This window comes from Myotis nattereri (assembly GCF_964212035.1).
Source record: "Myotis nattereri genome assembly, chromosome: 17".
Classification (NCBI taxonomy): Eukaryota; Metazoa; Chordata; class Mammalia; order Chiroptera; family Vespertilionidae; genus Myotis; species Myotis nattereri.
The window spans coordinates 9,829,494-9,850,399 of record NC_138092.1 but is presented as its reverse complement, the minus strand read 5'-3'; the positions used below and the strand labels follow the sequence as shown (position 1 = coordinate 9,850,399).

Below are 20,906 nucleotides of genomic sequence, written 5' to 3'. Positions count from 1 at the left end.
AGGGTAAGCACTAATGTCTCACCCATCATCTATCTGTGGGCGTCCCGCACCAGGGGCAGCGTTGAAGAGCACTCGAGGTGTGAAGGAATCACGAACACGCAGGGACCCTGCTAAGTGAGGGAGAGATCGATGGGAGGACCAGAAGGCTCCATGTCCTTAATAAGGTCACAATCACAGACACCAATGCAAATCCCAAATCACCAGCATAAGGAGGCCTATGGGAAGTGTCAAATAAGTAAAACAGAGAGCAAGTGTCTACAACTTAACGAGAGACGGATGGGGTCCCTGAAGGTGGGGTGACCAGAGCGGGCTTCCTGGGCACGGTCGTGAGGCCACTGATGCAGTGGGGGCCGAGGAGGTGGGGGAGCTGTGCCCGGTTGGCTGGACACCTGCCCCTGCCTCCACTTGTCTGTGTCCCCTCTGGTACCAGGTGAGGTCAGTCAGTCACACCGCAGTCCACACACCGGAGATCACAGCACTTGTTACAATCTCCACGCACATCTGCACGCTCTCCTAGCCACTCCCTGCACCGAGGCTCAATGGGACAGAGTGCGAACTCTGGAGTTTCAGTACAAAGGAAACCATTGTTGTTCAAGTTAAAACAGGACAGAACCAGCTCCAGAAACCCTGGCACAGTTAGAATTTCTCACAAGTAACCCTAAAAATAGAAACCGTGAAAGGCAGCAAAAAACACATAAAAATACAAAGTTTAGTCTTGTAAAAAAAAAAACAACAAACAAAAAAAACCTGAATCTGATTAAGCCTCTAGATTCAGCTACCAATTTACAGAAAATATAGAGGACAAAGAAATCTGTTCAATTACATACAGGATGAAATCAGGAAAATCCAGACCGTGGGAAAACCTACAGGACAAAAGAACTGGTTTCTTCAACAAGTAAACTGCAAAGGTGACAGAGCTAGAGATAGAAGGGAATTATACATTAAAAGAGATTTAAGAGGCATGCCAACAATTGTAAAGGGTGGGTACTGATTCAAATACATTTTCCTAATACAAAATTTAAGAACATGTTAGTAATCCGAACTTTGATTAGATATTTGATAGTGTTATGGAATTATTGTTAATGCTTTTTCAAATGTGATAATGATATGGTGGTTGCATTAAACAAACAAACAAAAAACAAAACAAAAAAAGCAATTTTTTCTTCTTTTAGAGATACACCCCAAAATATTATAGGTGCATCTGCTTCAAAATAATTTGGGGTGGACATGAGTAGGAAATAGGAGGACACAAACTGGCTGTGAGTTGATAATCGTTGGAACTGAATAAATAATGGGTACATGAGGAGTCATCTACTCTACTTCCAAATATATTAGAAATTTTCAATGATTATAAAGAAAGTGCAAATTAATCTTCTAGACCAAGTAAATAAAGAATCCTACGCTTAAATGTAAAATGAAACTTTTCTCCAAAATAGTAAAGCACCTAAGTTAAGAAGGACAGTCACAATGTGTCAGCGAGGTAAGCTCTCACTTCCCATTAGAGGCGAGGGAAGAGTCCAAGGACGATGGAGCTGCAGGCCCAGCGCGCTGCCCGTCAAGAGAGGGCGCTCACCCCACCCAGGCGTGGCCTAGAGAGCCGGACGGTGGGGCAGAAACTGCAGTCAGATTACCTTCAAACCATCTCCCATGGCCTATGAACTACATCTGGTACATAAATGGTTGCATGGATGTGTTTGCTACGGGCACTGTAACTGCCCTTGTCGCTTGTGGCAGCCTGGGATGCTCAGCGTGTGTAGATGATGCCTGTTATAAGTAAAATGAATGCATGTATGAGGCACCTGCAGAGAAGTGGGATCCGACCAGGACCCCTGAAGGGGACCCTTCTGCATGCCATGTGGTTCTGTGTGCTTATTCTTGAACTTCGGACCGGTGACCATTCCTAGGTTATTACAAATAGAATATCCTGTCTACGAATTTCTAAGAAACCTTGGTACACAAGAGAGGTGTTTTTCCCCCCAAAGAGACACCATGGGGAGTTTAACTAACCCTTTGGGTAAAAAAAGTAATGACTTACCACGCAAAGAAGCCAAAGCACAACATAGAGTATCTGTGTCTTAGAGAAGAGATCTTGTCCAAATTTTATGCAAACAATAGCTTCCAGGAAAGCAATGACCCTAGTTAAATAAAGAACAAGAGGTTAAATACTAATTCACATTATCAGTGCATATACCTTCCCAGAAATATGCATTATTCCATTAAAAAGTTCACAGAATTTGGTCATAAGATTTCCACCCCAAACAGTGGTAGCAGGTCCCCCACAAAATGACACCGCTCTACCCCACTGCACTTCCTTCAAACATAAAATACATTTGACCCCTGAACAACACGGGTTTAAACTGTGTGTGTCCACTTATATGTGGGCTTTTTTCTATAAATACTGTAAATGTGTTTTCCTTATGATTTTCTTAATAACACTTCCTTTTCTCTAGCTTACTTTAGTGTAAGAATGTATATACAATACATAGAACATACAGATATGTGTTAACTGTTTATGTCATCGGAAAGCCTTCTGTTCAACAGCAGGCGACTAGTAGTTAAGTTTAGGGGGAGTTAAGAGTTATATGCAAATTGTCAACTTCAGGGGTTGATGCCCCTGATCTCCATGTTGCTCAAGGGTCAATTGTGTGTGTGTGTGTGTGTGTGTGTGTGTGTATTATATATAAACATACACAAAGTTTATTTTACTATTATTCCACTTTTCTTTTTGTAGACTTTTTTTAGAGTGGTTTTGGGTTCACAGGAAAATTGAGAAGGTAGAGATTTCTCTTACACCACCTGCCCCCCCACACGCACAGCCCCCACCCCACTGTCAACAGCCTGCCCCGAAGTGGTACACGGTTACAACTGCTGCGCCTACACTGACACATCAGTGTTACCTCACATCCACAGCTGCCATTGGGGCTCACTCCTGATGCTGTACCTTCTAGGGGTCTGGACAAATGCGCAACGACATACCCACCCCTACAGAATCATGCAGCGTAGTTTCCCGGCCCTAAATGTCCTTTGCACTCTGCCAATTCATCCCTCCGCCCCTCCCCAGACACAATAAAATACGTTTTACTTCTTCTTTCGCTCTAAGACTAAAATCTCAGCTCATCCATTTCCAGAGCTGGAGGCACCTGGTCTCATGCAGCTCGGGGCCTGGTACCCCAGGGTGGACAGCCACCACCTGCTGGAACATCAAAGGACAGGGAACCCCCTACCTTTGCAGGAGGCCCACACTGCCGCCCAGTCTCTGGGTGCTGGGAAGCCTTCCCGTGTCTCAGGCTGGTATCTGCCTACTTCTACCCGTGCGTCCTAACTCTGCCCTCCATGGCACAAGGCTGAGTCTGAGCCAGCAAGTGAGTCTTCCAATAACTTGATGCAATCACAGTCCCTCCAGCCTTCTAAGAATTCCCAGATTCACTATCCCCTATGTTTGCTGACAATATAAACTTTTTATTCTCTCTTGATCTGTAAGCAATTTTGCTAAATACAAAAATGTTTAAAAAAACATTCATGTTTTATTCTTTTAATGAAAACATCAAAGAAAAAAAGCCACTCTTATGTTCTAATCTTCACTTACAAATATAAAGATCAAACATGTATTAAGGTTCAGAGCTCAAGGTGAGCACGGGTGAGGTGAGGGTGACACAGCTGCCCGTGATCCCAAAGACTGCTCAACACATACTGGTTTCAGACACATCCGGGTGAGTGCTCCCCTCGAGGGGGATCTGCAGTCGGGGCCTGGGCAGCTGCACAGACACCCTCAAAGGGAAAGGCCCCAGAGGCCCTGGGTCCCCCTACCACAGGCTGACCGGGGGGTCAATGCAATCATCAAATGTGCGGGCGCTCCAAACAGCCGGGAGCCTGGAGCCAGAGACACCTCAGCAAAACAGGAAATCTCCAGAATGTATCTGTAGAGTGTGGGGCTGTCTTTTCCCCTCATCCTCACCAAACAAGGTTTGGGAGTGGTTGGCCTGAGTCTGGGGAGACTACCCCAACCCCAACCCCAACGAAGCATCGTTTTAGCTGAGGTACCCGGGAGGCTTTAGGGGTAGGTCTGAGGTTTAGAGCGTGAGCTGACACTAGAGGGCAGTGAAGCTTTGCTTACTTCCAGGCTGCAGTGAGGGGCAGGGTGCCTGTGAGTGAACATACAAAGAACAGTTAACCTTTAGCAGGGACCTGAACTACAAGGGAAAGTTCAGCCCAGGAAAGAGGTGCCCGTCTGCCCTTAGGTCCAGCAGAGGCCCTGAGCTTACTGTGCGGGATTTCTGGGTATTTACTCACGAGTCACCTTTCAAAAGCACCGTGACCAGCAGACCAGATCTGTGTTTCTCAAACTTCTGTGATCTGAGACACACTCTTTATTGTGACCCAGTCCACACACACACACACACACACACACACACACACACACACACTGAAACAAGTTTCACAAAGTACTCCGTCCCCTTACGCTAACATTTTTCTTCCTATTTCGCTTTAAGATGCAGGTCAGGACCTCACAGCTGACTTCATAAGGATCTCAAGTCTGTTCTGAAGACCTGAACTTCTCAGTCACCAACTTTAGGACGTGCTTTGCTCCTACGCTAAGGACTCTTGGCTGAGCCACTGTCCATGCCTGTGGCCTTCTCAGTGGGGTGACCGCTGAGCAAAGACTGGCTGGGAAGGGGGGCAGTGGGGCGGCCTACAGTGAGGGGAAGGGGCAGTGTTGAGTCTTAGAGTAACATGGTCTGTAGGGCCTCCCTAGGACTTACCATGATTCAATTTACATTTTAATATGGCCCACCTGGTGGCTGATCTGAGCGCTGCTGCGGGGGCAGGAGTGGGAGAGGGCGGTTGGGGCTGTGGAGCTGTGAGAGGCGCTACCCCAACAATCACGTGGCCTCTCCAGTCACAGCACTGCCCCAGGGGGACTCCAATAAAGAACATCCTTTTGGAAGGTTAATGTTACTTTTGTGCAAGACTCAAATGGCTGCTACTTTGGGGCCTGGGCCGGGTGGGAGCCTGTACTGGGCCTGTCAGCGGGGACAGCGCACCCTCCGGCCCACCTGTGTGGGGGGAAGCGGGGGGGGGGGGGGGTGGCGGGAATGCTGGGGGGGGGGGAGGCGGGGATGCTGGGGGGGGTGGGCTCCCTGAACTCAGTGCAAATTGAAATCTCCCTGATCTTTACCAAACTGACCTACTGTGGTTTGATGAAATTCCGTCAGGGCTCCCTCCCTTCGGTGCCATTTTTATCTCAAATTACAAGGGGGAAGCACATAAACTCTGGGCGGAGGCTGGTCAGTGCTCACACTCTCAGCTCCCGTCTTTGGAGCCTGCTCTTCACAGACAGGCCGGGGAGGAAGCCGGGGGGGGTAAAGAGCTCCTCGGTGCACGGAATAAGAAAGCAAGCAGGCGACTGCAGACTGGAAGCTCGGGGCTCAAAGTGTGTAAGCTGGGGGCGGGGGTGGGGGGGACCCTGAGGCTGCCACCGCCTCCTGCACCGCACAGCACTGCCCACTGCTGCCCCGGAAGCTCTAGCGGGGCTCCAGGCCGGGGTGACCCTCCCCTTCCCTCCCCTCCCCCAGTGGAAGTGAGGCATGGATAAGGTGACCCAGCTATCACACCATCACACAAAGCCAGGAAGCGTTCCACAGTGAGTCCGTTCTGATTAGGGGGAGCACAGTGCCTTTTTGGAGGAAGTGGTAGCCGGCGGGTGGGGGCCTTACCAGAAAGCACACTTCACTGCGCTCCTGGAACTCTGGCCTCCCGGGAACCCGGGCAGGGAGGCGGGGCGGGGGGTGGGGGGGGTGTCAGAAGAGGGCCAAGTGGGGATACCCAGCACAGTTCCGCTCACTTGTTCTGATGTGTATTAGGGGTTGGGGCAGGCTGTCATTTGAGGAAAGGGATTCAGCTGCTAAAAAACATCACTAAAAAATAGCCCATTCCGGCCAGGAGCGCGGGGCTGTCGTGGAGGTGCCTCCGAGTGAGGGGGCAGGGAGGCAGGATGAAGGGGCACCAGCCCAGGAGGATGGGATGAGGGAGGGTGCTGGGAGAGGGAGGCTGCCCTAGCAGCGTGAGCACCGAGAGCCTGAAACAGAGGGTGGACTGGAGGAAGGCAAGATGAGGGTGGGAGGAGGCTGTGAAACTCAGTCACCAGAATCTGTGGAAAGTAGTAATTTTTCGCTACTATAGGTTTTCATCAAATATATACTTTCACACTCAATTTAGAAGTTAGCATTTTGAATCTAAGTGACCTAAGGGACTGAAAATCACGTGCAGATTTGCTGGATGTCTCTAGAACTTCAAATACTAAACAGCACGTGAATCGTTCATGGTGTTTAAGAACCACTGGCCTGGCATATTGAAGATGGTCTCACATTTCACATGGGGGGGGGGGTACTGTAAATTAGATAACCTGTGGTTTCTTTCATCACTTAAATAATAGTAAATTCAGATACAGCATTTGTAGCCATAACAAGACAATAAATTGTGACCATGTGGCTAAGTGTTAATTATCTTGGGGATAATGAACTTACACCTTGGAATATATCAAGTAGCTGTTTTGCAGGGTCTTTTTTTAAAAAATATATTTTATTGATTTTTTACAGAGAGGAAGGGAGAGGGATAGAGAGTTAGAAACATTGATGAACGAGAAACATCGACCAGCCGCCTCCTGCACACCCCCCACTGGGGATGTGCCCGCAGCCAAGGTACATGCCCTTGACCGGAATCGAACCTGGGACCCTTCAGTCCGCAGGCTGACGCTCTATCCACTGAGCCAAACCGGTTAGGGCTGCAGGGTCTTTTTTTAAAAAATATATTTTTATTGATTTCAGAGAGGAACGGAAAGGGAGAGAGAGAAACATCAATGAACAAGAATATGATGAGAGAGAATCATTGATTGGCTGCCTCCTGCATGCCCGCCACTGGGATTAAGCCCTCAACCCAGGTATGTGCCCTTGACTGGAATCGAACTGGAACCTCCAGTCTGCAGGCAGACACTCTATCCACTGAGCCAAACCAGTTAGGGCTTTACAGGGTCTTTTTGATGTGAAATAACATAAAAAGTATAGATAATGTCATCACAAAATGATGTCCCAAACTTATCACCAAATTCAGATGATATTGGAAAAATCCATTTTGTATCTAATTTATTTAATAAAATAAGGCATCTGAGTTCTAGGTGGGAGATACCTTTGATTTCCTAATATTTCTTTAAAAGCAGTTTCTATACCCTCTTCCTATAATTTGCCAATTAACTATTCTAATCTTAAGTCAGAAAAAGTAATGTTAATAAAGGAAACCATATGCTAACACCAATAAATCAACAAACAAGTGCTGGCGAGGACGTGGAGAAAAGGGAACCCTCATGCACTGTTGGCAGATCGCAAACTGGTGCATCCACTATGGAAAGGAGTATGGAGGTTCCTTAAAGATTAAAAACAGAACTGCCACATGACCCAGTAATGCCATTTCTGAGTATGTATCTGAAGAACCCCAAAACACTAATTGGAAAAAATATGTGCACCTCTATGTTCACTGCAGCATTATTTACAACAGCCAAGATACCGGAGCAACCCAAGTATCTATCAATAGACAAGTAGATAAAGATGATGTGATACATATACACAATGAAATATCACTTGGCCATAAAGAATGAAATCTTAACATTTGTGACAATATGGATGGACCTCCTAGAAGGTATTAATTTTGCTGAGTGAAATAAGTCAGAGAAAGACAAATAGCAAACGATTTCACTTATACGTGGAATCTACATAAACAAACAAACAGACCCACAGGTGCAGAGAACAAACTGATGGTTCCCAGAGGGGGAGGTTGGAGACTGGGTGAAAACGGTGAAGGGATTGAGAAGTACAGATTGACAGTCACCAAGCAGTCAGGAGGATAACAAGTACAGCATAGGGAATACAGTTAATAATATTGGGAAAACTACGGATGGTGCCAGGTGAGTACTAGACTTACCAAGGGGGATCACTTCGTAAATTATATAAATGTCTAACCACTGTGCTATACAGCTGAAACTAATATAAAATAATATCGAATGTCAACTCTAATTGAAAAATAAATGTAAAAAAATAAAAACAAGCAAAAATATCTACTAACATTTGGAAAAGTCAAATTTGAAGCTTTTAATCTACCTTAACTGAAAGGGATTATAAGGGAATTATCTAATTCACTATATTTATACTTTATCTTCTGAGAATAAAAAGAACTAAAGTAAAAAACCTCCACAAATGAAAGCCATCTAAAAACATCAGCAAGCCTTCCTAGGAAACCTGCATTGAAAGGCATTCAACACAGCGTCAGGAAAGAGCAAAAGCGATTTTGAAGCCTCCACAGTGGCAGGCACTTACCCAAACACCCAGCACTGAGTCCCCACGCGCTTGCACTGCGTGTCGGTGAGGTAAGCGTAGTACTGTCTGAAAGGACAAAGGGGGAGTTCACTGAGCTTCTGTAAGACCAGCCAGTCCACATGGAGTTGAATTACTGTGACAGATGAATAGACAGATGTCCTGCCCCGTTCCACGCACTCCAGCCGCCTGGTCTAGCTCTTTAAGGAACTAGGAAGCTGGTGAGTGCTGAGATGTTCCTGCGAGAGGTTAGGAGTTCGGGCTGGGCTGCAAGGAGGGGAGCCTGGTTATTGGCAAAGATGGTCTTGGTTCAGGGACAGGCTCCCAGAGCCCTGAGCCAAGGCAGCCCCAGTGGGCGCGATTCTGAGTCACCGGTGCTGTCATTAACTGTCTCCTCTGGCTCCCTCCACGCCAAGGTGGCTGATGGTAACCAGGCAAAAAACATAGATGTTTCCTGGCTCTCAGAGACCAGAATGGACCTCGCGGTCACTGAATGCCAACGATTTTGAATGTTACTGACAAAATAAAATAAAAAATTTTTAAAAAGTGGGTGGGCAATGATATGGAGCTGAAAGACTTCGAGCAGCACCTACCCCACAGAAATACAATATAAGCCGCAAATGCAATTTAAAATTTCCCAACAGCCACACAAGAAATGCAAAAATGAACAGATGAAATTTTCATAATCTTTGTTATTTACCCCAATCTATTGGAAACATTATAAAGAAGTGCTCTACATTGTTTTTGTACTAAGTCTCCACAGTCCGAGGTGTTTTACATTATAGCACATTTCGATGTGGACTAGCCACACACTAGTGCTCAACCCGTCCCTTCAGAAGCTGCATCTGAGCCAGGAGCTCATCATCGTTTGGGGACAACAAACTTTGAGGATTTTATGAAAGCCATCTATAAAGGCATATAAAACACACAGAATTTTGCATTAAACTTCAGGGGATTCACTTATACCTAAAGCTCATCCAGAACTATCATCTCTTCACCCCAAAGACCCCGCTGAAGAATTCTGGTAATAAAGAATTCAGGTCTTTGCCCAGCCGATGTGTCTCAGTGGTTGAGCATCGACCTATGAACCAGGAGGTCATGGTTCAAGTCCCAGTCAGGGCACATGCCCTGGTTGTGAGCTCAATCCCCAGTGTAGGGCATGCAGGAGGCAGCTGATCAATGATTCTCTCTCATCACTGATGTTTCTGTCTCTCTCTCCCTCTCCCTTCCTCTCTGAAATCAATAAAAATACATCACAAAAATATATTAAAAATATTGAATGTCAACTGTTATTAAAAAAATATTATTTATGACTTCAGATCTACCATAAAAACATTTGTATTTTTCAATAATCTCACTAAAAAGGGAACCTCAACATCACTGCTACTCATGTTTTTTTAATAAGCACTGGAGATTATAAGGGGTTTGAAAATAATGTTGTGGTTTTGATTATTCACTTCTGTTACTGAGGTCTGAGCAAAACATTTTCTTCATATTATGAACATATAATTCTTTACAATGATCGTTTCATCAAAATCTGCTAGTTTATGTGAATTCCCTCATGCTAACTAACCAGAATACAAAGCAGGTTAACATGCTCAAGTGACAGTCAGACTTATACAGCATTACCTCACTGTGGGCGCCGTGATGCCACCAATAAAGAGAATCCTACACCAACTCAGTGGATGACCGGCTTGGAACACAAAGATATGTTTCAAGAAGAAGGTGTTCAACTCAGTCAGCTGAAAAAGAAGGAGGCAGCAGTCAACCTGGTACTTCATTCTAAGTCATAATCATATATTCCCTTATGGGAATTCTACAACTAAAAATAACTGGTCTGTTCAAAGCATTTTCAGAGGACACCTGGGGTCTTCCAAGGGTTGCTACTGAGACTTGAAATAGCCAGTACAACATGGGCATCAGCCAACAGGGGTCAAGAGGGAGGTACTGGGGTGCTGGGAGAAGCACATGGGGGCACCAGCTACTTGTCATGCTTCTTGTTTCACACAGGTGTCACTTGGGTCAGGTGTGTGATCTGCTGGGATAGTCACAGTTCAATTCCTGGTCAGGTCACACGCCTCAGTTTCGGGTTTGATCCCCAGTAGGGGGCATACAAGGGAGCAGCCGATCAATGATTCTCTCATCATTAATGTTTCTATCTCTCATTCTCTCTTTCCCTAAAATCAATGAAAACATATTTTAAAAAATAAAATAAATTACCCAAAGTGGCAACAGCCTAGACACGATTTTAAAAATCACACATTGAATTTGAAACATAAAAAAAAAAAAAGCCTTGCATTTGTTCCTTTGGTCCTGAAAATGGTCTTTCTAAAAAGCAATCCAGTGCCTAACTCATTGGGTGATGGATGCTTTCTATGAGCTCCTTTAGGAGAATTTTAATTTGTTCCTTGTCATTCAAAGATTCCTATTTTAAAATGCCTTCATGATGAAACACCTAGCTGGTAAGCCATGTCAACTAGCATCACCTCTAAATTCTTGGATAGCTTTATTTTTTCCCCTAGTTCTGGGCATCTGAAAAGAATACCTGCCAGATGATCATGAAAAGGTATATTCCAGCCACTCTCTGAAATGAAGACTTGGGGTCGAACCATCGAACGTAGGTCCAGCTGGCAGGAGTGAACTGCAGCACGGCTCTTTTGATTTTCCCAGTGGTGGTGTGGATGTCCCTGTAAGAAGAGAACAGCTCCAGTGAGAATCCGAAGAGATAAGAAAAGGGAAGAACAAAATCCCCAAAACAAGAAAAAACAAACAAAAAACCCCTCTGCGTTGACTATTTACAACCAATGCTCCGCACAAGAAGATGCCTTTCCATGTGAACTGTCTCTGCAACAAGGGCCTCTCTCTGCACAGGGACGCTCCGGGGAAGTCCGGCTGACAGGCACAGCGCAGAGCCCAGGTCCCGCAGAGCCAGGAGAGGCCTTGCTCTGTGAATGGCTGACGAAAGAAGCTGAAAGGCACTGGAGACCACCTTCTGGAGCCAGGCAGGAAGGAGGAGGGTGCCAGCAAGAATCCGACTCCCTCCACGGTTTGCCTCCCAGATCGGGGGGATTTAGTAAGAGAACATGCGTCATATTCTTGCGGTCTCCCACATCTGCACTCACCCTGTTTCTCCCTCAGATAAGTGAGCCGTGATTTTTAACCTTCTTTTTGATCCCAGGATTGACTCAATTAAAAATGTCATATGCCCATGACAGAAAGTCACATATTACAGATGAGAACATTTAGGCTCAGAGAGAGCAACTGGAAGACGCAGGCCCACCCTGCAAGCCTGGGCGCAGGGGTGCATGCCAGCCCTGCCTGGCTAGTGCAGGAGCCGAAGCCCAGGGCACACAGCAGTGAGCAGTGCTGACTTACATCAGAATCTTTAAGTCTCAGACTGTGCTAAGTGCTGAAGGCACAGTGCAAACAAGTCAGGCCTTCATTCCTTTGCAGGGAGGCGGGGGAAGTAGAAGGAAACCAGATTTGTTCCTCATTCACTCACCTACCCATCGACAACCATGTAGTGAGAAAACCTTGCAGCAAGCACATTCGTGGCAAAAAAGCAATAGCAAAATAGAACTACCCAAAGTAAACAAGAACTATGAAGGACCTGTATTTTTAAAAAATGGCCAAACTTCGTCAAAAGATGTAGGGATAGTTGGGAATAAATAGAGAAATTCGGCATAATTGGGATCTGGAATACTTCATATAGTAAAGAAGTTAATTCAACTTAAGTGAATCTATAGTCATTTGTACATTTCATAAAATTTTTAAAAAAGCACCAATGGGATTTTCTGTTGATTAGTTTGTTGACCTGACAAAACAATTCTCAAGTCCAATTTGAAGCATAAATATATGAAAGTAGGGAAGCGTTATGTCAGGGTTTAAGAAGCTAGACAGTCTGACACAAATTCAGACTCAACAGTTCGCTGGTTATATGTCCTTCAGCGAATTACTAAACCTACGTCTCTGTATGGTCATCCCTAAAATGAGAAGAATGTAGTGTCTACCCCTTGGATTGATAGATAGCTCGAATGCCATACTGCTTATAGAGCTTGCCTGGAGCAGTATCCAGCACAATGATGGGCTGTTACATTATATATGTACTGCCTTAAATATATTAACAAGCAACCTTTCCAGTCATTGGCTAAATAAAGAATTCTAAAATTTCTTATAATAAAAAGCCTAACCATTAAAGAATTAGAAGAAAATATGGGTCAACATTAACCTAAACAAAAAGATTTAAAGCTTTTGAAGTTTAAATGACAAAACTACCACACAAAAAATTAAAAGAGATGACAAAATAGAAACATTTATGACAAATGCTAAAATCCTTAATCCGGAAAAAGCGCTAATGAAAGAGAAAAATCTAATAGAAATTCAATATCACACAATTTTATGTGTAATAAAATTGACAAAGCTTAAAAATAAAATTCAAAGCAATAATGAAATGAACACATATTCACTGGTGTATATAGGTGAGAACATAAATTGGTATATTCTAGTTGTAAGAATTTATGTTAAAAAAATCAGATATGCACACAAAGACACATATTCAAGATGTCCACTTTTTTATAAAAGTGAAAAGTTTGAAATAACTAAATGCTCATAAAAGGGAATTGTTTAAATACATTATGGTTTACCCATATGTTGGAATATGAAGAAACCCTTTAAAATTATATTGTTAAAAAATTTAAATGCTGGAAAAATGCTCATATTTTGTTATATAAATAAAGTTTTAAACACAATAAAAACGACTATTTTCATTATCTCTACCGGGTTCTTTTCCTCCTTATCAATGGCATGGTTCCTGCCAGTCACACTGAGGAGCAAGTTCAGAGAAGCAGGATGAAGAATGACGGGTGTGCACTGTTCCGCACGGAGCAGAGGAGGAACGCAACTAGACAGTCAGAGACAACTACCTGACGACGTAACAAGCGAGCCAGGTCAGGAAAGTGAAGGACCTTGGCCCCTGGGAACACAGGTCAGACCCAGGCAGGCAGGAGTATATACATGGGCTCAGGCGCTCGGTTCCCTGGAGGGTGTGGAGAAAGGTACCCTGCTGAGTCCACGGAAGCACACTTTGTCCTAAAGACCACAAGAAGCTATCATCCGGGAACTGACATGGTGAATGGGACATTCTTTAAAAAATCAGTCCAGCAATGTGTGAGGAGGCTTTGAGGGGTTACCTTGGAGAGAGGGGGCTAATTAATCCAGCGATGGCAGTCTGAATGCAGGCTGAGGCACACAGGTGGAAAGGTGACAGTTTTGAGAAAATCATAAATGACTTAGTACTTTCTAGGTGAATGCCTGAAATTAGGCTTCTAATCATTTATGAGTTTCAATTACTAATGTGTAATTCCCTTCTCGTCATCAAAGACTGTGCCGTAGGCTGCACCGCCGACAGCAGCTCCGTGCTCACGGGGAAAGCTGTGGTGCTGTCCAGAGGGGCGCGGCTCACCTGAAGCTGGCCCAGTGGTAGGTCCGCATCTCTAGGAACCGGCAGACGACCATGCCCAGCCAGATGCCGCCGCCGTTGCACAGCAGGATGTCCAGGACCACCTGGTCCCACCAGCACTCGGCGAAGTTGGGCAGGAGATGCATGAAGAAAAGCTGAGGACAACAGACGATGGTGGTAACATAAAAATAAAACATGGAGCACCGCATGTAAAGATAAATTTCCTTTTTAAAAAAAATATATATTTTTAATTGATTTCAGAGAGGAAGAGAGAGGGAGAGATAGAAATATCGATGACAGAGAATCATGAATTAGCTGCCTCCTGCATGCCCCCTACTGGGGATCGAACCCACAACCCAGGCATGTGCCCTGACCAGGAATCCAACTGTGACCTCCTAGTTCCGTGGTCAGCAAACTGCGGCTCGCGAGTCACATGCGGCTCTTTGGCCCCTTGAGTGTGGCTCTTCCTAAGCCTTAGGAGTACCCTAATTAAGTGAATAACAATGTACCTACCTATATAGTTTAAGTTTAAAAAATTTGGCTCTCAAAAGAAATTTCAATCGTTGTACTGTTGATATTTGGCTCTGTTGACTAATGAGTTTGCTGACCACTGTACTAGTTCATAAGTCAATGCTCAACCACCGAGCCACACCAGCCGAGCCAATTTCCTTTTAATAATACATGTTTTAGGAAAAATTGTTGATATGTCAGTTTTTCCTGATGTATTAAAGCGCTGGCATAATCCTCAAAATTAGCAGCTTGGTAATTGAAGCTGTGCATTTTAGAAATATTCCACTCCCTGTTTATTTGGGTAAAACAGGGAGAAAGCTGTAAACATAAAGTAAAAAAGCTAGACCTTGATGACATGATATACGGAACTGATAGCTTAATGGGAAATCTCACATGAACCGATTCCCAAAAATGATCATCTTTTATGAAGCACCGATGATGAGCAGGTGGTAAGACAAAATGAAATCAAGGTGCTCGATCTCCAGGGCAGGAGTCAGATGCTCATCTGGAACCACACAATAGGGCAGGCTGTGGAAATGTTACCATGGTGACATAAAAGGAGCACAGAGGGGACAGGAGTCATCCTGAGAGATGGCAATCGCACAGGCTTCTGCACGGAAGGCGTCCTGAAGTGGGATCATTAAGGCCAGAAGTGACTGGCTTTGGGCGACAGAGATGGAGACGAGGCATTTCAGAAAGGGGAACAGTAATGTCCAGGGTGGAACAGAAGTCTACTGCACAATGTTGTTCAAAACAAGGGCAGAACAGCTGTGTCTGGGACAGAACGCCCTGCCGTGTGAAGGCCCAAGTCTGAAATTACAGAGAAACTGCCTGGGGTTCTCTAAGGAGGCAACCCCATAATTACAAAGTAATGTAATTAAAAAGTAATAAAAGAGAAGAGAATTACTCTGGAGTAATATAATAAATACTACAAAATAAAACTACTCATGAGAGCATTTCATGGACTGTGAAACATTACAAGTATACGTGTATGAAGCGCCTGCCTCCTTAGCGTGCCTGCTGCCGAGAGGTACAAAGCAGCTCCTGCAGGTGACGGTGGGGCCTGCGCTCTGACCAGGTGGGTCACTACCCTGAGCCACATTCCCAGGCTTCCAGCCATGAGGCAGAGGGAGCATCAGCTCTAACTCAGCAGCCGATGATGACACAGTTGCTGAAACGAAGTGGCCAGGGGGTGGCATGGAGAACACCGCAGCCTGGGGGGAAGGAACCCTGCTCCTCTAGGTTAGGGTCAGGATGATGACTGGCTTGGAGAGGCTGTGCACACGGCCGAAATGTGTTCCTTGTGAATGAATAAGAGTAATATAATAACTAAACAATAAATGAGTTCGTTCCCCAAGTTTCATTTTGCTAATGGTTTTTCAAGAATATCTCTCTTTTCATTCATTACATGAGACAATACGTTTGATTACTGAGATGTAACGCTGTACCGGTAATTCATTCTGCAGCTACAAAACATCACCTATGCCCTAGTAATTCCTAAACACACAATCCTATTTATTTCAAGCTGGAAACTCGTTACTGAGTAAACTACCTATGTACTTCTAAGCAGATCTCATTATCCTTTATTTGTCTCACTTGGGATTTCAATTTCATTCTTTAGCTTTATTTCATTTGTGTGTTTTTAAAATTTTTTATTTATTGATTTTAGAGAGAAAGGGAGGGAGAGAAACACTGACTTGTTCCACTTACTTATCCACTTATTATGAAGCATTCATTGGTTGCTTCTTGTATGTGCCCTGACCAGTGATCGAACCTGCAACCCTGGAGAATGGGGATGATGTTCTAAGCAACTGAGCTGCCCGGCCAGGGCTCATTTGTTTCTCTAAGATCTGTGACATAGAGGCACAGTTTAAGTTAGCAAGAAGCTAGTTTCTTTCTCACAAAGCTGTAAAATATTCCTAAGGGGGTGTTTTCAATGCAGTTTTGTTCCCGATGCTGGAGAACGGATGCCTGACTGTGAACTGAGGGACCAGCTTCTTCCTCCAGATAAACTATCCACCCTGCAGGGTCCAGATGACGGCCCGCCCCCTTCTTACCTCAGTTAGCTCCCAGGTGATGCTGATGGTCCAGCAGAGACCATAACTGCGGATCAGTAAGGCCTTCATGGCCCAGCCCCAGAAATGCCCAAACGCAAATATATCGAAATGGCTGATAATCCTCTCCCAGGTGATAACATGGCAGTTCACAGCATACTCCTGTTTGAAGTAAAAGTGGGAATAATTAATGATACTCTAGAAATCAACTGGCTTCCAGGATTCTGAAAATAAACAGGAACTGATGTGACCTTAATAACTAATATATGTCCTGCCCAACAAAAATGTTTTCATAACTGAAGATTCTTGAGGAAATAAGGATAAGCATTAATTAGAGTTTATGAATTAAATTGCTTTACTCTGAACTGCAAAAGCTGGGTTAAAATGAGAAGTAAAATAATTTTACAAAGGCTTACACATCTCAAAGGGGTATCACATATGCTCTGTCACCTGACCACAGGGCAACTGTGTTAGGTCAGTAACAAAACATAAATAAAGCCCTAGCCCGTTTGGCTCAGTGGATAGAGCGTCAGCCTGCAGACTGAAGGTTCCTGGGTTCAATTCCAGGCAAGGGCACATGCCTGGGTTGCAGGCTCGATCCCCAGTAGGAGACGTGCAGGAGGTATCCGATTAATGATTCTCTCTCATCATTGATGTTTGTATCTCTCTCTCCCTCTCCATTCCTATCTAAAATTAATAAAAATATATATTTTTAAAAGTCCAAGAAAATAGTGGGGGAAATATATCTGAGACATCTTTCTCCTAATCTCTAAGATTTCCTAGACTTCAGTGAGCATGAAAGCACTTCTTCTTATTATTATTGTAACTGTATAACTGAAGACTAGCCCAAAAGGCAAGTACAGATTTTAGAGTCAAAAGGATCTTAACCAATTTGTGCTCTTAGCAAAATACTTATCTATTTTAAGTTTCTATTTTCTCCTTGGTAAGATGGGGATAAGATGTCTGCCATGCATGCATGAGGCTTGTATAGATTCAATATAAAGCGCCCAGCCCAGTGCCTGGCAGAGTAGACAACCCCAATCAGCCCCTGCTATCACCCTCACCCCAACTGTCACAATCATTATCATTAGAAGCTGTAAGTCACCCTGCACCATCCTCTTCCTTAGAGTCCGAACCCCCAAGAGACTGTTCTCCCCAAGACTTCGAAGTCATTTCTGGCATTCTTATTCCTGCCTTTAGCATGTCCTTTATAAACGTTAAAGATAAAGTCTGGAAACACCATTCCGAAGGGTCTGACCAATCTCAACTGCAGTAGAGGATGACTTCCCGGACCTTTTATTAAGTCCTTTCCTACTGTATCTTGCTTGTTAAACAGGGTCTGTCTCTGGCCCACATGCCTGACCTCCCATTGTGAGCATCACCAGCTCTTTCTCCAAACTGTACCAAGTGTTAGGCACTGAAGGGAGGGGTGCGGAGCAAATGCATTACCGTATAAAATAGCCTCTGACACCGAAGCACAGAGCAGCTTCAGCCAAGAATAAAGTTATGTTTTGTGATTTAGTAAAGCTAATGAATGCAATGGCCTAAATCATGACAAGTGGCTCCTCATGGCAGCAGTGGGAAGGATCGTGGTGTAGGCTGGAGGTGGCGGAGCGGATGCAGCTCCACCACTGAGGGCCTGTGCGTGCAAGGCGCTGGGCTAGGCCTCATGGATAATGTTACTTCCTTAGTTCGCAGTCAACTCCCCAAATAGAGTGTGTTACCCGAAGTCCTACAGCTACCAAGTGACGGAGGCAGACACACACCCAAAGCCGTCTCCCGATCACGCTCACAGGCTCCCTGCCAGCCCTTGGCTCCGAGAGGACTTCGCTTCCCTGACTATCCCTCAGGGAAGCCACGCCCTCACCAACCTGCCCAGAGGCCTTGTTTAGCTCTCTACTCAGGAGACACGGAGCAGGAGCCATTGGGATGTGCCCGGACTCCCTCCAACACCCAGGAGCCCAGCAATGCCCGGAACCACTGACCAGTACATACCATGATGTCCGCTTCCCTCGTGGCGTAGCGGAGATTTGGGTCTAGCCAGTACATTATGGATTTCACCTGCTCGAAGTTCAGGAAGAGGAGGAAGACCAGGAAGAGGAAGTAGAGCACACTGAGTCCTGAGAGAAACAGAAACAGTGTCACTGTGACACAGCGTGCTGGACCCCCCGGTACAATCTGGGCTTCCTGTGAGTCTCATGCACAGCCCTAGTTCAGACTGAGGGTCAGCAACATTGTTGAGGAAAGGATGCTGAGGCCGAGACCTGAAGGACTGGCAGACAGAGGGGTGGGCTGGGGCGGGGGTGGAGGGGTGAGTGCAGCTTTCAAGCCGAGAAAGGTTGCAGGTAGGTCCCCTGGAGAGAGAAGTGTCTGGAAGCCGGCATGTGGCTGGGGTGCCATCAGCACGGGGAAGGGGTGCGGTGGCCCTGAAGTGACAGTCAGCTGGGGGCCACGGCAAAGGTTTCAGATTTTATCGTATGTGAAACAAGGAGCACTTGACGGGGTTTCAGTGGGGAATAAGATGATCTAGGAACATTTTACGAGGCCGACGCTGGCCACTGTGTGGAGAGGGGGTGCAGGTGGGCGAGGCCGGTGTAGATAGTTGGGGGGCCAGCTCAGCAGTGACAGATCTGGAGTGCGGGAGGTGGCCCACATCAGCCCTTGCAGGCGTTACCTTACTGTCACATCCTATCATAATTGGTTTCCTCATAATCTTCCCACATCATTGAAAAATAATATTAATCTACTCTAAGAAGGCAACAGCCTGCTAATACACTTTAGAAAGGTCTGAAAACCAACCACCGGGGCTTTGTCACTTCTGTTTCTGTCGAACCTGCTAGAATTTATGCGTTAATATAGGACATCTAGACACTGATACAAATGACCTTGGACCACAGCACCCCGTCCAAACGTGGCTCAGCACCCATCTGCAGGGAGCCACTCCAGAGGAGAGGGCGTCGTGCTGGAACGCAATGGACCGGCTCCAGCGCCGGGCTTTCCAACAGGGAGCTGCCAGTCCCGGCCTGGGGCAGGCGTACGGGGGCTTGGGGGATGGGAGGCTGCAGAGGAGCATTCCCACCAGGTCGTGCATCCCTGGGCCTAGGCACATAGGTGTGAGGACCTCCTCGGGTTTGCACTTGTGCACCAGCTATTTTCACACAAATTTTCAACTCAAATGCTCCCCCCCTTCCCCAGACCTTTTTATTATAATCCTTTCAAAATAATTACTTCATGGCTGGGCTTCGAGGTCCACGAAGAACATGAGAACTGTGTGTGTGAAGCAAACATGCATGAACACATGTGTGTCTGTGTGTCTGTTAGGGGAGGAAAGGATCCATAGTTCTCATCAGATTAGCAAAGGGCTCCAAGATCCTAAAAAGATCTCAGGTAAGAAACAAAACTGCTCATTCCCTATAGTGGACCATCTGAAATAGGAAAAGTTCAGGTGTACCCAACTAGCTAAAAATAACTTTTAACTTCAAGCAGATACATTAAGTCCATGAGGTGAAAGTATGATGCAACCAGGACTGTCTTTTTAAAAATGTAAATGAACTGCTGAACCGGTTTGGCTCAGTGGATACAGCGTCGGCCTGCAGACTGAAGGGTCCCAGGCTCGATTCCGGGTCAAGGGAGTGTACCTTGGTTGCGGGCGCATCCCAGTGGGGGGGCGTGCAAAAGGCCGCTGATGGATCTTTCTCTCTCATCAATGTTTCTAACTCTCTATCCCTCTCCCTTCCTCTCTGTAAAAAAACCAATAAAATATATTTTTTTAAAAAAGTAAATGAACCATCTCACTTCTCTGCAAAAAATCCTCTCATGACCTCCGACAGCCCTTCGCACCCACAATCCTGAGTGGCCTACAAGCCCTGCAGGCTTCCATCTGTGCCTAACTCTGAGCACTCACCACCTCCCCAGGCCTGCTAAGCTCCAGCCCCCCTGGCCTGGAACACGCCGAACGTTTTCTAGCTGCGGACCACTGAGCTCATTCTCTGTCTGGCTCCCACCCCGCCGTGGCACGCTCAGATCCTCCTCTGCATGCAGGTTTTGGATGAAGCACCCTGCCTCCAGCCTCCCCTCACGCACAAGCAGAAGCAGCCACCCAGTCACTATCACCTCACATGGTCCTAACCCTTAAGCCACATCGGACGTTTCTGATGATTGGTTTAACAGTTCATCTGCTGCAGATGTCCTCCCTCTGCAGGGCCCTCCTGACTGGCAGAGCGGCTCCTGGGCTGTCTGCCCATCGCAGACAGCCTCGGGCAGAGCAGCGCCTGCCCACAGGGCACTGAACGAAGGTCTGGAATGACCACCAAGTTCAAAGGGATTTACCTTTGATCCCTGAACATTGAAAGAAAAACAGGCAACCTGGAGCGAAAGGTCCATCGTTAGGGCCCTTATGCAGAAGATTATATTTTCTGAAGTTAAAGTAATTTATTTGATGTCTTATTTAGGCAAGATAAAGCCAATGTCTATAGTTCTGAAGATCTGTGTTAAATCCATTCAGGTGATATTTGGACTAGAAGT

At 45.7% G+C, this 20,906-nt stretch overlaps 1 protein-coding gene across 3 annotated transcripts in view; it reads right to left on the bottom strand.

Moving 5' to 3' along the window:
- PTDSS1 (phosphatidylserine synthase 1) overlaps positions 1-20,906 on the bottom strand; it is a 48,953-nt gene that overhangs the window by 7,408 nt on the left and 20,639 nt on the right. For all 3 annotated transcript variants that reach the window (XM_081111721.1, XM_081111722.1, XM_081111720.1), the window contains 7 exons: positions 18,378-18,502; positions 16,386-16,544; positions 13,822-13,973; positions 10,906-11,047; positions 9,990-10,102; positions 8,364-8,429; positions 2,036-2,135 (listed from right to left, as the gene is read on the bottom strand). In XM_081111721.1, the coding sequence (XP_080967847.1) occupies positions 2,036-2,135; positions 8,364-8,429; positions 9,990-10,102; positions 10,906-11,047; positions 13,822-13,973; positions 16,386-16,544; positions 18,378-18,502 (857 nt within the window). The remainder of the gene's footprint in view (positions 1-2,035; positions 2,136-8,363; positions 8,430-9,989; positions 10,103-10,905; positions 11,048-13,821; positions 13,974-16,385; positions 16,545-18,377; positions 18,503-20,906) is intronic.